Here is a 16,835-nt window from a genome sequence, read left to right as displayed (position 1 = left end):
AAGCCAAAATTATCAAAGCAGAAGTTTAAAGATTCATATTCTTCAGAATTTCCATGCATTAAAGCGTCCGAAATTTCTGTGAATCACGCACACTGCAGTGTATGCAACAAAGACTTCTCAGTTGCTCATGGCGGAAAAGATGACTGTAAACGGCATGTGTTTTCTCAAAAGCATATAGAACTTGGCACCGTAAAATCTAAAGAAATAACAAATTTCTTAATAAAAGATGATGAAACAGATCCTATAAAAGCCGAATGCTATTTTGTTCGTTTTTTAATTGAACATAATCTACCGCTTTCTGTATCGGATCATTCCAAAGAGCTTTTCAAAGCAATGTTTCCAGATTCTGCCATAGCAAAAAAATTTAGCTGCGGTCATACCAAAACTGCTGCTATTGTGAAAACGCTTGCAGAAAATACTGTTGCTGATATTATAAAATCAGTGTGCAGTACATCATTTTCTCTAAGTACTGATGGAAGTAATGATAACAATGATAACAAACTGTACCCATTGGTTATAACATACTACAGTAAAGAAAAGGGAGTGATAATTACTTCATTGATTTCTATTTTAGAATGCACGAATAATACAGGAGAAGGTATTTTTAATTGTATAAATGAAAACTTTAAAAACAAAGGTTTAGAATGGAAAAATTGCTTATCATTTTCTTCAGATAATGCTAGTAATATGATTGGAAAGTTTAATGCATTTATCAAAATGCATCAACCAAGTATAATCACCCGAGGTTGTCCGTGCCACTCCTTGCATATAGCTGCAAAAAAAGCTACTGAAAAATTAATTGGCTCAGAAATTGAAATGTTGATAATAGATATATATTTTTACTTGGAGAAAAGTTCGAAACGGAAGCATAGCTTCAAAGTTGCTCAACAAATTTTGGGACAGAATGCAAAATCTCATAAAATTTTGAAATATTGCAGTACGAGATGGTTGTCTCTTTTAGAATCTATAACAAGGATTTTGGAACAGTGGGATGCTGTGATAAATTTTTTTGGAGATAAACCAGATAACAGTGAGAATGAAGGGAAGAGATTGCAAAACATTTAAAAAATTTTACAGTCACCGACCACCAAATTGTACTTGTTATTTTTGAAAAATACTTTGCCTTTGTTTATAACAGTAAATATTAATTTGCAACAACAAGCTCCTTATATACATAAATTGAGAAGAGAACTTTTTGAACTTTTAATGAATTTATTTGTTAGATTCGTAAAACCATCAGTAATTTCTAAAGAAAATGAAGATGTTACTCTAACGTCTATTCCATTTCAGAAGTATAGTAAACAAAAAGAAAATGAAAATTTAGTGATTGGTGCGGAAACAAGACTATATTTAAAAAATGCCAAGTTGAATGAAAGTGAAGTGAAATCATTTTTCAATTCTGTGTGAGCTTTTTTTGTAACTGCATGTTCATATATAATTGATAAATTTCCACTGAGTGATCCATTTCTAAAACATGCTGAAGTTGCTGACATCAACTTGAGAACTGAAGTCTCATTTTCATCTGTTCTTTACTTGATGAATACTTTTCCATCCATTATTGATGAAAAATGTCTTAATCAAGTAGAAATTGAATTTTCCATGTATCAAGTAGATGATTTGAAAGAAATTGTAGATTTGCGTATTGATATAGCATGGGGAGAAATTGCCAAATTAAAAAATATGAATGGGTGTATTAAATACAATGTATTGCCTTCTGTAATGCTTGCTGTCTTAATAATACCTCATTCAAATGCAGTTTGCGAAAGAATTTTTTCTATTGTTAAAAAAAATCAGACGGAATTTCGACCAAATTTAGGTCTTAAAACTCTTGAAGCAGTTTTGATTGAAAAAATAAATATGCAGGCAAATGAAGAACTGTGTTATAAAAAAACATTCTCAAAATCAGAACTTAAGCTTGCTAAGCATGCTACATATAAATCTTTGCATTCATAAATTATGCGTATTTTGTTTAATACTTATATGTATCATTCTTGGTTATTTAAATATTATTTCCCTGTAGAAATCATATCCAGAATAAAGATATGATTTATAGCTTCTGATTTTTTCTATGATTAGTAGTGATTTGAAGTACTTTTTATTAGTGAATGCTTGAGGAGTTAAAAGAAAATTTCTAATTAAATGTGCATATAATTTACAAGGTATATTTTTAATTATTCAGTTTTATATGTATATGGATTTTAAATGTAATAAAATTGATTACAATTAATTATTAATTTAAAATTAATGAATGGTTAATTACAACATACGCTACGCGCACATTTTCAAAGTTGTAAAAATGTCGTTCGCGCGTTCACTACTGACAAGGTTTGCTGAAGGTTGGAGTCTATGCGATTACGCATAGTTGAAATTAGAAAATTGCAACCAGAAAACTATTTGATGTGTATTTATGATATTTGTAATGACGAGGAATTTGATTTAAGTCATATCCAAGATGGAGTACATCGAGATGAAATACTACATTTAGTAAGGAATTATAAGCCAAATATAAAAATATCTGCCCTGAAGATAAGAATAGTGCTGACAGACACACTCGACTTTACATGGATTTGCATTGTCGTGTAGAATTATTGCACTGTCCACAAGATCCAGACATTTATCCCGAATGCCGTGTCATACTTGTTGCACCAGGAAGTCCCTGTAGTACTGTGTGGTCATTGTTCTGCCATGATGAACAAAGTGGCAAACAATGACAGCCCTGATGCCATATGCGACGATCACCATCAATTTGACTGGGGAAGGATTCTGACAGACCTTCTGCTGGCTTGGTGATCCAGGATGTCGTCACTTTGCGGACTGACGTTTCAGTTCTGGTTCGTATGCCCTGGCCCAAAATTCACCAATGGCGATTATTCATGATAAGAATTGATTGCCGTCCTGTTGCCAGTGTGCAAAGTGGTCGGAGCATATTGCATAGCACACCTAACTTTGAACTTCTGTCAGTGCATGCGGTATCCACCACGAAGTGATTTTGCATAGCTGTAGCTCATTATGCGACATCTTGTGGGCGGTGCATTTCTTGATGCCGCTTGCCCTCTTTAACTCCAGTAACGTCCATCGTCTGTCTTAATCCATGAGGTGCTTGATGATGGCACATGCCAAGTCGATCCGCACACTCACCGGTTGTCCCGAACGTTGCTCATCACTGGTTGACACATGTCCTTGCTAAAACTTTTCTACCTACCGTGCTACTGTACGATATGGTAGGGCATTATTCCCAAGGGCTTTTACTAATTCACTGTGACATTCCATCACATTTCTCCCTCGGAGAACGGCTATTTTGATGCAAGCACGCTGCTCAACACTGGTTATTTCCATCTCGCACGACACTCATCAACTGACTGATTTCAGAGCCCTCGCTACCACAGAGCCATCTGTTGTTCTGCATACACACTATGCCTGCAGAACTTCCACACGACACATATATGTTTTGTGATCCGTTCACATATCTGCAAGAAAAAAATAGTTGCCAACCCTGTTTTGCATCAGAATCATATTAATAAATAGTTCATGTAAGCATAATCCTGTATTATGAAGTGAATTTAGAGTTCTTTTAAAATGAGATAAGCACATAAGCCTCCAGCAAAACTCCCAGGTTTTTTTCATGTGAATCTCCCAGTTTTCCTATTTTCTAGGATAGCAACTGTATATTCTACGAGGGCCATCCAGGAAGTAGATTACGTTTCCGTCTGTGTCCGCTAGGGGCGGGGCTAGCGCGGCCATCTTGGGGTCAGAGCGTTGCGCAGCTCAGTCTGCATCTAGCCGTGCTAGTGAGAGGTTCGTGCTGTGCTCCGTTCAGATACTGTGACGGTTTGAAATGTCTGCGTTAATTGAAAATCCCGCGAGCTGCGAGGTGCGCTCAGTAATAAGGTTTCTGACTGCAAAAAACTGTAAACCGATAGAAATCTATCGGCAGCTTCGTGAAGTGTATGGGGACAACATTATCACTGAAGGTGGAGTGCGTCAGTGGGTCATAAGATTTCAAAATGGCCGAACCAATGTTCACGACGAAGATCGAAGTGGGAGACCCAGCATAGTGACCGCCGAACTTCTCGAAAAAGTCGATGCTAAAGTCCGTGAAAATCGAAATTTCACAATAACGGAACTTTCTTTGAGTTTTCCACAAATTTCGCGAAGTTTGTTGCACGAAATCATCAGCGAAAAGCTTGGTTACCACAAGTTTTGTGCAAGATGGATTCCAAAAATCTTGACAGAGGACCACAAAAATCAGCGAATGGCTGCAGCGTTGAACTTTTTGGACGCTTACCATAAGGATGGTGACTCTTTACTCGATCGCATCGTTACTGGTGACGAAACATGGGTGAAACATGTGAACTGTGAAACGAAATTGCAATCAATGCGTTTTGATGACGACGCACAGCTGCAAGAAGAGGTAACGAAGTGGTTGAAGGCGCAGGCGGCCGAATTTTTCGACGAAGGAATTTCCAAGCTCGTACATCGCTACGATAAATGCCTTAATTTGTATGGTGACTATGTAGAAAAGTAGTATTTGAGTGTGGCTTTCATCTGTATATAATAAAATTTGTTTCCTATACTTTGTTTATTTTTTTATTCCAAAACGTAATCTACTTTCTGGATAGCCCTCGTATATATGTACCAATAACACTTCAGTTTTTTAAAAAAGCTTCATTGTGCCATATCTGTAGAATTTAGGTAATCTTAGCTCAGTTTCGGTGCTTCTGATATATAACTTAATTATTAATGATGAAATTTCATGGCTTCAAAATACGTAGTATTCTGAATGTGCAAGATCAGAAAAATGTGATATGTCTGGGTATTTCTTTGAGCCAAGTTCCATAATTTTGGTACTGATTTTCTTTCAATATAGGAGATAGTGTTACTGAAATAAGAAACTGTACATTTTGATTTACAATTTTCTCCTCAGCTTCCTCTTTTGGTTCTTTTGATCAAATCTCAGATAGTAACAGAAATATAGACTTTGTATGCTTTTGCCATTTAATCCAACTCATTTCATTAAATTATTCATAGTATATGTCAGCTATGACTGTTTTGTTATGAGTGTTTAAAAGTTCGCATTGAATGAATGATTCATCATGTCCCTCCAAAATGCACTGAAAACCTTCAGGAAGTAAAAATCTAGTTTTGATTTCTATTCTGTTATGCCTTCAATGCATAACATTCATGTGATATATGCATTTTTTAGTATTAATGACTGCACATATCAGAATGGGAGATTAAATATCTTGAAAGTAAAGACTACTGTTAAAAATTAATAATTTTTTTTTATTTTGAGTTGTTTTTATTTCAATAGGAATATCAAAATTCAGCCTACCTTTTCTTCCCGGGGTGACAGTATCTCCTTCTTCAATGTTGAATCAGCATTCAAATAAAAACAGTGTAGCTAAAAGAACAGACCACACATAGATGAACACTAGAATATATTTAAAACACCATTAAAAATTACAATTCAAATTTAATCTCTCAAGAATATGTCGTTAACATGTCATGGGATACATCACGCTCGCCGCTCGTTTGAAGTGTGTTGTAGTTAGAGAAGAGCTGAGTTGCAGTGTGCTTCTCACAAACAATAACTATGCATGAAATTTTAAAGGCTCTGTTTTTGACAACTACTATTGATGCTGGCCTGTGAACAGTTTTGCAGTATTAGCAACATAATTACCTTTTTTGAGCACATAAAGCATAATGTGGTTATTGTGCTTTTAAGTGACTTTTGTAATAACAAAGAATGATTTAAACCTACATAAAATGTTCTTACAATGAAAATTCCTAAGAATAAAGCTGTCTCAACTTAGTATTATCTGTAATGCTGTAAAAGTTCCATGTTTAGAAAAAGCTGAGGCAATGAAACAGCATGTGGGACAATACTGGAATAACCTAATAATACTAAACCTTCTCTCTCTCATACAGTAATTTTGATTTATTTTTTCAGGGTGATGTGTGGATATGCATGGAAGTTATGGACACTTCACTAGATAAATTTTATCCAAAAGTGTACCATGCTAAGGAAACTATACCAGAAGAAGTGCTAGCTAAAATAGCATTTGCTGTAAGTATTTTTAATAATTCAATATTTTTATTTTTTTTGCGAAATTTTTTTGTAACTTAATATTTTTGCAAGCTACCAGTTTGATTGTATCTCTGTGAATAATTACTTTGTGTAAAAAGAAGAAATTAGCAATTTATTAAAAAATTAATTACAAACATTACAGTAAATAACTTCAAACAGCTCAAGTGGAATGTGGGTAATAAACAGTTCCTTCTTAGTGCACAGAAAATATCAGAAATTTTCAGAATCACTTATAGAGTGAACTCGCAATAATGCTAAATTTCATAGTTAAATAACCACTAGAACAGTAACAATAATAACTTATCTAAGGTAGCACAAGCTTCAGCAAGGCCTGTGAGCAGAATTTCTCATGTTTCACTTTTGCATTCTTAATGTTGCCATTCTCTGAACAACAAAATCAACAATTCCATGAAACAAATGCATAAAAGCATATGTGTTGGTCACAAATGCAAAATAAGTCAAGTAAAATCTAAAAAGGTTCAGGTACAACCCAAAACTTTTTTTTTTTTTTTTTAACTTTTATGTGCTTTTGCTAACGTTACAGTTGATCAGTCTTTTTTTGTACTCACTGGTATGACTAATCTTTCTTTTTACTATTCTATTTTCCCACATAACGTAAAAAAAATTTTTTTTTCAAAATTCATTGGTTGATTCAAGAGCTGTGAAACTTCCGATCACATGATATTTTTAAAAGCACTTGAAGTGAATTCTAGCAACTAGTACAATTCATTTGGAGCTCTGTTTTTCGTGTAGGTTAACCAATGCTGCTGTATCTGTTTATTTGAAAAGTGATATGAACATCAAAAGTAATTTGATGAAAAATTCAGGTTTGAGACTAATAGCCCTTTTGGGCTAACAACTGAATAATACAACAATGCAATAAAAAGGATTTAAATATTTACAGATATGTATGACATCATATAATTGTCCTTTCTATCAAATCTCTCAAAAAATAAATTTCTAGGTTTAAAAAATTAAATTGTAAAAATGTGATTATTTTTTTAAATACTATTGTTATTTTATTCTTACAATAGTGTATCATTTCTAAAATTAGAAGTGCATTAATTTTAATGCAGAGGTTTGTTTAGTTAAATTTTTTGGAATAAGTTCATTTACTTGCTTCTAATCATAAAGTTTCGCAAAACGACACTAAAAAGGGCTAAAAAGGGATTTTAATTTTTTAAACCTAAAAGCTTGTGTCAAACTGGAACTATTACTCTATATTTTTATAAGATGTTATGTTAAATTTCTTTAAGATCATGAAAAATCTATTAGGAAGCTATATAGATGATCATAAAGAACATCATTTCAGTCTGGTTTTGAATCCCAGCGAGTAGGGTGCTGCATGTACATTTTGTGAGGTTTTCTATATGTGTTCTGAATATGCATGATTGACATTAAAGATCCAGTTACCTTTAAATAATGAGCCAAAGAGACATTCATTGACTTAAAATAGATAACCCCCATGTGCTTTACAATAATTCAATCAATCAGCCCTTGAGAGGTAGGCCTTGTGTGCTTTGTTTCTATTAAATTATTGAGTGTCATATATCCATTAGAAAACTGTAAGTATTGCACAACTGAATGGCAGTTTTTTTAAGGGATTATGAACAGTCATCTCAAGCTGAGATTTCTAGCCATCACCAGTCTTAGTAGAGGCATTCTCATCTTTCTTTTTTCACACTTACTGACACAAATGGTAGGAGAGAACTAAAAAGGCTGTCGGTCTGCATCAGCATACATTTTAGTTCTTTGGTAAACAGATACTACCAGGATAAACAATACCAGTTTGAAATGTAGTATAGGCATTAGATAATGTTTTTTTTTTTTTTTTTAACCTTTCTTCTGTATCATTGTAATTTAAAAAGTCTTTTCCACTGGCAAAGCAGATAATTTTTATTGCTAAGAACACTGCATTTTGCACCATTTATGTGAAAAGCCATCAACCATCCTTCTTATTTTCTAGTTTTATCCACTTTTATTATTATTATTATTATTATTATTATTATTCTCAAAACTAAGATAGCTTTTAAGAAGAAAGTTTCTTTTGGCATTAAAAGGCTATAAAACCATTTCTTGCTTATATAAATGTATGAGATTTGTAATTCAAGTAATATGCATTAGTTTATGATATTTCTATTTAAAAAAATAAATAATAATAATAAATGTACTTTCTTGTTATTTAATTGTTATACTGCTTTAGGATTTATATGAAGACTTTTTTTTTTTTTAAATATGTATGTTACTAATTTCTTTAATCTTGATAGCCCTTATAAAAATTCTTGTATTTTTCAGGTTGTTAGTGCTCTGCATTACTTACATAGCAATTTAAAAGTAATTCATAGGGATGTTAAGCCTTCAAATATCCTTATTAGTCGCAGTGGGGCAGTCAAATTATGTGATTTTGGAATATCTGGTTATTTAGAAGATTCTATAGCAAAAACTATAGATGCTGGCTGCAAACCTTATATGGCTGTAAGTCAAATACAAATAATTATATGCATAAGTTTTTTTTTAAATTTAAATTGAATATTTCAGAAATATTTACCTAGGATATGAAAAATTTTCATAATTTTTTCCACTTTTTAAATAATATGCCTGCACTGCAGTAATTATATAACAGTATGTTGCTTTATTATCAGCATTTAACTTGAAAGCTAGTTAAGAACTGCTAATGTATGGCTGCTGAGGGAAGCAATACATTAGCAGTTACATTACAGTTTGCTTATATTACTATTTGTGTTTAATTAATTTTATTTTGAATACCTTCCTTATTCAAACTTTCCATTCCCCTCCTCACTATGTAACCTAATGAATAGAAAGTAACTAACCTGCAAATTTTCCATAAAACTGTTTTGATGATTAACTGCAGCAGATTGTTAGCCTGTTATTTATCACATTTCTGAAACTCTCACGTTTCCTTCAAGTATACTTTCAAGAAAGTTAAGCATAGTAACATCTGACCCGAAAATGCTATTGATAAACATTTTGCTTAGTCATACACATTTAATTTTTTTCTGGTACATGTATGTTAAAAGAAAAGTATGTGAATGAAATTTGCTCAATAAAAATCATTGTTTTATTCATTTTTCAGCCTGAGCGAATAGATCCAGTTGATAATAAACAAGGATATGATATAAGATCAGATGTATGGAGCCTAGGCATAACAATGGTAAGGTGATATGCACTTTAAATTAGTTTACATAAATTGTAATTATGTTTTCAGCTAAGCTTTAAACTTTCCATGAAAACTACACTAAAAATTTTTACTACCCCAACAGAACAGCGAAATTACTGTCACATTGCAAATGTGTCATGCTGTGATGATCTCAGTGTCACCAGGACGTTGTAGACATGGCTTATTGTCCACGTTTTGTTATGTCTGATGGTTATGTGTTGTCACACTGCGATGTTTACGTGACAACGCATTATGACATTATTGTGAAGACATATATGATACTGATGCATAGTCAAGCTGTGATGTTCTTGTAAGGTCACACTGCATCACTCATGTAATGTTGCATTGTGACTTTGACATAGCATCATAGAGTGACATGAATATAACATATAAAATGGCATGAATATAATGTCACTAAAGATATGATTGGATGTCGTGCAACACTGTAATACTTTTTAAATTATTAGCGTAATGGCGTAGTACTCCTGTTTTAGAGAATTGCTTCAGTAAAGTAAGTAACTATAACTATGTTTTATTAATTCAATAAGAAGTTATACTCTTCAAGGAATTAAAATATTTGTATAATCTTCAAAATTGTTAAAATTCTCTCATCCTACTAAGGTTGTTATGTAACTTCGATCTATTTATAAATTATTACATATCTGTATAAAAAACACAGTGTACCTGCAAATGCAGAATGTTATTATATATGATCCAGAAGTGATCATATGGTTATTTTCAAAGCATGTTACATTGCAAATACTTTTGAGTATAACATGTCCAGAAGCTACATAATTTTGCTTGCTTTCTTTAGACTGTAATGTTCAAAGACACATCATATTTTTCCAGAATTTCTGAGCTGCATTAAAAATCCGAGTTCTTATTACACCTTATTAAAAACTTAATTAAACTTCTTAATTTAACACTTGACCCCCTCTTACATAGAAATATTTTTAAAAAATTCTATTTGTTTTGCAATATTTTTTCCAATTGTTTGGCTTTTGTTTTAATTATTTTCTTCTTCATTTCTCTCTTCCTGATTGTTTTTCCTCCAGAAAATTATTAGATTTGATAATTACAAGAAAGAAAAGCCAGTTTAGTACTATATTCATAGGATATTTACTTTTATATATATATATATATATATATATATATATATAATGAAATGTTTCATTTTGAATAAAAAGCATAGTCTTCAAATTAGTGATTTGTTACTTAATTTGCAACACAGAATGAATAGTTGTGGATACGGAAATCAGTGCATCAAATCCATGGCTCTGGAAAATAAATCCAGGAAATTTATATTTACTGCATTCTGCTTCATCATTATTTCTCCATTGAAAATTGCAATTTTATGCAATCTTTAAACTGTAAATTTAAAATAACTTTCTTACACTGTAGAGCTTCAAGAGATTTAAATAATTGTGTTAAGTAAAAAACTGTATAATTTCCTTCATTAGCTGATTTATGTGAATCACTTTTTTTAAATATGTCTGTATTCCCTAAATGCATTTTGCTGCTCTTTTAACAGTTAAGTTTAAATTTAATACTGCTTTAAACAATTAATTATGCAAAAGCATAATTTGCATGAATTAATAATTCCAGTTCATAAAACAATTTATATTACCAAAGCTGAATTGTAGAAAGTCTGTATTACTCTCTTCTGAGAGTATATGCTGTACTTTACCTTCATAGCAGTGCTTAAGTACTCTTAGTAGCTCGTAGCTCCTACAATAAACTGAATGAAACTCAGCTGTTTATATGGCAAACGTCATAAGTTCCATATTTTAATCAATACTTGCAGGGATTAAAACCTTATTGCATACTGACCTGAATAATAGCAGTAATAATTCATATATCATACTTAAAGTGAAAACATATTATTAAGAATTCATTAAGAATGAAACAATTATCATAAAAAAAATAGCAGAAATGAATGAACTCTGTTGAACGTGAGAAAATCAAGGAAGATTCTTTGCTATCCACAAATTTCTGCAAATATAGAATGAAAATGAGAATTATCTTTCAACTTGGTTATTTGGAATTATTTTAATGTGATTTTACAGAACAAAGATAAGGATTCAGAAGACATGTTTTAATGTAAAGATAGGTAACATGAGGTGCATGTTTTCTTACTATTCTCGTTTAACACATGTATGAAACCGGAGAGGAGTTCTAGTTACCTGAAATAATGATATCCAGAGTAATGATGGAAAAACAAATAAAATGAAATAAATAAATATCTTTATTATATGTGGGTTAAGTGTCTGTTTGTCATCAATAGTTTATTGGTTGCTTGCGTAACTGTACTAACCAATGGGGTGAATTTACCACGGCAGAGGGTTGCCGTTTTCCGATGACAATTTCCTGTGAAACTTGCTTTTGCCATGACCATCAATAAGTCTCAGTGCAAAACGCTTAAGCGTGTTGGCATTTTTTTTACCTGGGCCTGCATTTGGACACGATTAACTTTATGTTGCCTGTTCAAGAGTTTGTGAAAGAACGGACATAAAATTAAAAATAACGGATGGTTCTCTGCAAAGCAAGCTTAAGAATGATGGAAAGATCTACACAAGAAATGTTGTGTACAAAGAGATCTTTGACATGTGAATTAACATTTTATTATTTAAATCACCTTTATTTATTGAGCTAGCGGTGGCTCTTAAGAAATGTACCGCCAGTGGTTTCCTTCATTGCACTCTACTTTAAGCAATTAAGCAAGTACAAGGAAACCCATGGGGCAGTAAGCAAAGGGGCGTCCTCGCCGCCTGCCCTGGGTAATTCAGTTTGAATTAGCAGACACCTTTGCACAAATCATTTTAATTACAATTTATAATATCTAGAACAGCGGTCATTTCATATAACCACTAGGCTTTCTAGTATTTTATAAATAAAGATTTGAAAGGTTATAAAAATATATAGGAAAAGCAATTATGAGGTTAGTTTCAGATATTAAAATTTAATGGCATGGCTCTGATGCTGTACAGCAAGGATGTCAAACTCGTGGCCCACGACAAATATTTTTGTGGCCCTGCCAATATATCGGCAAATAATAATATATAATAATAAAATAACATATCAACGAAGAAAAAAATTACATGTTTACTGCTAAGTAATTAACGATAATTTATTCAATGTTGTTAGATTACTCACAGCGAGCTGACACATACACTACTTAAATTACAAATACGTGTGAGTAGCTTGCGTTCAGCTACCTTCGGCTTTTGAGGGACACGTGCACTCGGGAACTTGTACGCATCCCCCGATAGCCGAATGTGGCCGAACTCATGGTCTCAGTTTTCCAATCATAGTTTTGTACGATATGTTGGTTCATGCATGTGCATGCACTTTGCTTTATTATTAATTATTACTTAATTCATATTGTTACGAATTTCATAGTTATTTATATAGTTAGTTTTTCTTATTTAGAATTGTAATTAGATTTGCTTCATATTGCCTTAGCAACGCAGACGATTTTTGAAAAGACAGCTGCGTTGGAAGGTTAAAAATAGAACAGCGCGTGCATTTAATACCTAATAAATAAATATTTCGTAATTGCTGTTGCCATCCACAAAAATCCAGATATTTATAGATGTTTCCAGTATATTCAAGAAATTAATTATAAAGCTTATAAAAGCCGAGAACAAACAACTCATCTCAGTAGTAGCTGTAGTTCTAGCAAACTGTTTGTTTACTTAATGCTGTGATTGATTTGTAGCGATTTTGCTGTGAGATAGAATTAGTTTCTCTGTTTTGAATTGATTTTTGCTAAACGTTTGACATTTTGTGATATTGTTAGAATATTTTTGAAGAAATATTTCAGCATTTTGATTTATCTCTTGTGGAAAGAATGAATTTTTGTTAACTTTTTAACGTTAACTATGTTTATTCCAGCCCTTTGTATTCAGTATGTCTATATCAAACCAAGTGGTAGTAAAATTAAATGAAAAATCGCTGACAAACATAAAATATTCCAAGTAAAATGGGAATTAGAATATTTTTGCTGTGAAATAAAAGATAAAATTATCTGCTTGTTATGTAATAATACTATTAATGTATCAAAGTTATATAATATTAAACGTCATTACAAACAGCACAAATTGAAATATAACGATTACGAAGGATTAATGAGAGAAGAAAAGTTGAAAGAGCTCAAGTTAGGAGTGAAAAAGCAACAGTCCATGTTTAGTAAAGTATTGCAAGAAAGTGAAGCGGCGATACATGCAAGCTACGTCTTGTCCGAGTTGATAGCTAAACATTCGAAGCCTTTTACTGACGGTGATTTCATCAAGGAATGCCTAATGAAAGCTGGAGAAATTGTTTGTCCTGGAAATGTGAAGGCTTTTCAATCAATTTCATTGTCTCGAAATACAGTTGCGGAAAGAGTTACTGATTTAGCCGCGAATTTAAGTGATCAGATCAAAGCAAAATCATCTAGTTTCGAAAGTTTCTCCATTGCCTGTTACGAGAGCACAGACATTAGTGGCAAAGCTCAATTAGCAGTGTTTCTTTGTTCTTGTGACAAGAATTTTAACATTTTTGAGGAATTACTGGAACTAATACCGATGCCCGGTACTACCATAGGAGAAGATATATTTACTTGTGTTTTTGGACTTTTGCAGAAATACAATCTACCTTTGGCAAAATTAAATTTTCTAGCTACAGATGGCGCTCCATCAATGACTGGGAAAAACAAGGGCTTCGTAGCATTACTAAGAAAAAAACTTAGTGAAATTCACGGTTCAAACATTCATCATATGCATTGTATTATACATCAAGAAGTTCTATGCATGAAAGTAATAAATCTGGAGAATGTTTTCTCATATATAAAAAAAGTTATAAATTTTATAAGATCTCGAGGTTTAAATCAACGTCAATTTACTGCTTTCTTAAGTGAGTTAGATAGTGAATATTCTGGTTTGTCCTACTATACCGAGGTACGTTGGTTATCTTGCTCCAAGATTCTCAAACAATTGTGGGATTTGAAAGAAGAAATATGTCAGTTTTTAAAAACGAAAAATCAAGACGTAAGTTTGTTTTACGATCTAATATGGATACAAGATTTATCTTTCTTGGTTGATATAACCAAACACTTAACAGATTTAAATTTATCATTACAAGGAAAAGATCATATCATTACGAACATGTTTGACATAATTAAAGCATTCAAATGTCAACTAGTTCTTTGGGAAAAACAACTTAAAAATGAAGATTTGACGCACTTTCCGACGTGCAGCGGGAACAAATCAAGTTTAGATGATACTTGTTCGTATCAAAAATACGCAGAAAAAATTGCAAATTTAACAGCTGAATTTGAAACAAGATTTAATGATTTTAGTTCCCTCGAAGACAAATTTTTTTTGTTTTCTTCGATTTTCTCAATAAGTATTGACTCAGTACCCAGCCATATGCAAATGGAAGTGATCGAGATTCAGTGCAACTCAAATTTGAAAGCAAAATTCATTGAAGTGGGCGTGCCTGAATTTCACAAATATTTACCAGCCAGGTATGAAAATACTCGAAAATTTGCATATTAAATTATTTCCATGTTTGGTAGCACTTATCGGTGCAAGCAGTTATTTTTAGTCATGAAAGGTAATAAGTCTCCTATTAGAAACCGTATTAATGATGCTCACCTTGGGTCAGCGTTGAAAGTTATCACTGCGAACAAAATTTCTCCCGAAATAGGAAAGATATAGCAGAGAAGAGATGTCAAGTATCAAAACGTAAATATTAAATTTTTCTTGTTCTTTTCTATATAAATATAGAGTAATATATATATATATATATATATATATAGGTTTATTATTGTATTATTCGAAATAAATATACGTTTCTATGAATTTTATTTTTTTATTTTTATTTATTTATTTATTTTTATTTTTTTATTTATTTATTTATTTATTTATTTTTTTTTTTTTTTTTTTTTTTTTTTTTTGCGGCCCGCCTAAAGTTAAACCTTGTTTGTTTGGCCCAAGTGTACCTATGAGTTTGACATCCCTGCTGTACAGGATGACTTTCTTTAAAGTATTCATGTTATTTTCTTTACTAAAATCAGACATGTTTTCAAACTGTAAAGTACCAAAAAGCATTAATACATATTTTAGTATTGATTTTATTATTTTATTATCAGGTGGGAATTAAAGAAATATTTTATAGTATATTTTTAATTGAAGAGAAATAGGTATAATTTCTTTAACATAAAAATTTGTTTTTTTTATTTACTTTTAGCACAGTAAATATAAAAACATTTTTATGTCTTGCATTTTAGAATCTATGCAATTAAAACTTAATTTTATTTATTTATTTCAGTTCAAATGGAAATTGGCTGTATTTATGGAAATAAAAGTAATTCCAGTACTTAATTTTCTTGAAAAAAGGGTGTGTTTTATATTGTGTTATGGGTGAAAGTGATTTCATTTTCAACTACATAAATTTAAAACTTTCGTTAAAATAAAAAATAGCAAAAGTATAAAACTGCCTCTATTACATTAAAAGAAATATTTGTTTGTCCTACAGTAAAAAGCAGTGCTATTATCGAAAGTTTTCAAATACTTTGACTGACTCTTCAGGTACTGGCTTTCTGCTAAGCAAATTTTCGATAGAAATTTGTTGTGGCAAAGAACATGAGGTCTGTTTGAATAAAAAGAATTTCATGAAGTTATATTTCCCCTTAAAATAGTTTTTCTTCCGCTGGATGGTGGCAAAGATTTAACTTTAAAGAAAGGTTTTATAATATTCAAATTTCCAAATTATCACTGTGAAATTTTCAAATTCCTGTATGAAAGATTCCTTTCTTAATTTTCCTAAGCTTTTTGAACATGAATAAAGAAATTAACATCTTTTCGTTGTCCTTTTCTGCAAATGATAGAGATGAAATTTTTAAATATCTAATAACAAAATGAAGTATCTTGTTTAGAGAAGGGAAATTCATTAATTTAAAATAGAAATATTATTTTGGATAAAGTTTACCAGTGTGGCTTAAATATACATTTAATACCATAATTACGCTCCCTTAATCTCGCAAGTAAGAGATACTTTTGCATGGTTGTTTTTTCATGGTTTCCTTAATATATATGTAATGTGAGTACGAGCCAGTTTTCCTTAAAAAATCCTTCACAGAGACATTACTCGTCTTTGGTAGGCAGCCCTTGTGTGTTTTGCCATATTCATATAAGCTAACCTAAATCAAGAAATATTTTTCCTCTAACTAAATCTCTTAATAAGAAAACTGAGTTACTTTAACAATACAACTTAAATATGTTATGCATAAAAACATTCATAATTTGCTGGAAAAGAAGATCTGTATTAAATTTTAGAAATAATCTCAGAAATTAAGCAAAGGGAAACATATGGAAAGTTCAGTGTTGGTAAAATAATATCCCGTTTGTAAAATTATAATAACTAAAAATCGTAGTATATATAACTGGAACATGGTTAACAGAAATATAGCATCATTTGTAATGGGATGCAAAGTAGCATGCATGGAAATAATTAATTAATTGTGAAAATAGCTTTTATTATTACATATTAAGTATACCAATATCATTCACATACAATAAACATAGT

The 16,835-nt window shown here is 31.5% G+C and overlaps 1 protein-coding gene across 3 annotated transcripts in view; it reads left to right on the top strand.

Annotated features, from left to right (window-relative positions):
* The window catches only part of lic (dual specificity mitogen-activated protein kinase kinase lic), a 69,677-nt gene that overhangs the window by 26,869 nt on the left and 25,973 nt on the right, over positions 1–16,835 (top strand). For all 3 annotated transcript variants that reach the window (XM_085821684.1, XM_085821686.1, XM_085821685.1), the window contains exons 5-7: positions 5,951–6,067; positions 8,384–8,563; positions 9,183–9,260. In XM_085821684.1, coding sequence (XP_085677810.1) covers positions 5,951–6,067; positions 8,384–8,563; positions 9,183–9,260 — 375 coding nt within the window. The remainder of the gene's footprint in view (positions 1–5,950; positions 6,068–8,383; positions 8,564–9,182; positions 9,261–16,835) is intronic.

Source organism: Stegodyphus dumicola, chromosome 8 (genome assembly GCF_044657685.1).
Source record: "Stegodyphus dumicola isolate Sdum_Otavi_A_Nest chromosome 8, ASM4465768v1".
NCBI lineage: Eukaryota > Metazoa > Arthropoda > Arachnida > Araneae > Eresidae > Stegodyphus > Stegodyphus dumicola.
Note: the sequence above shows the minus strand (reverse complement) of the source record. Positions and strands in the feature narration are given on the sequence as shown.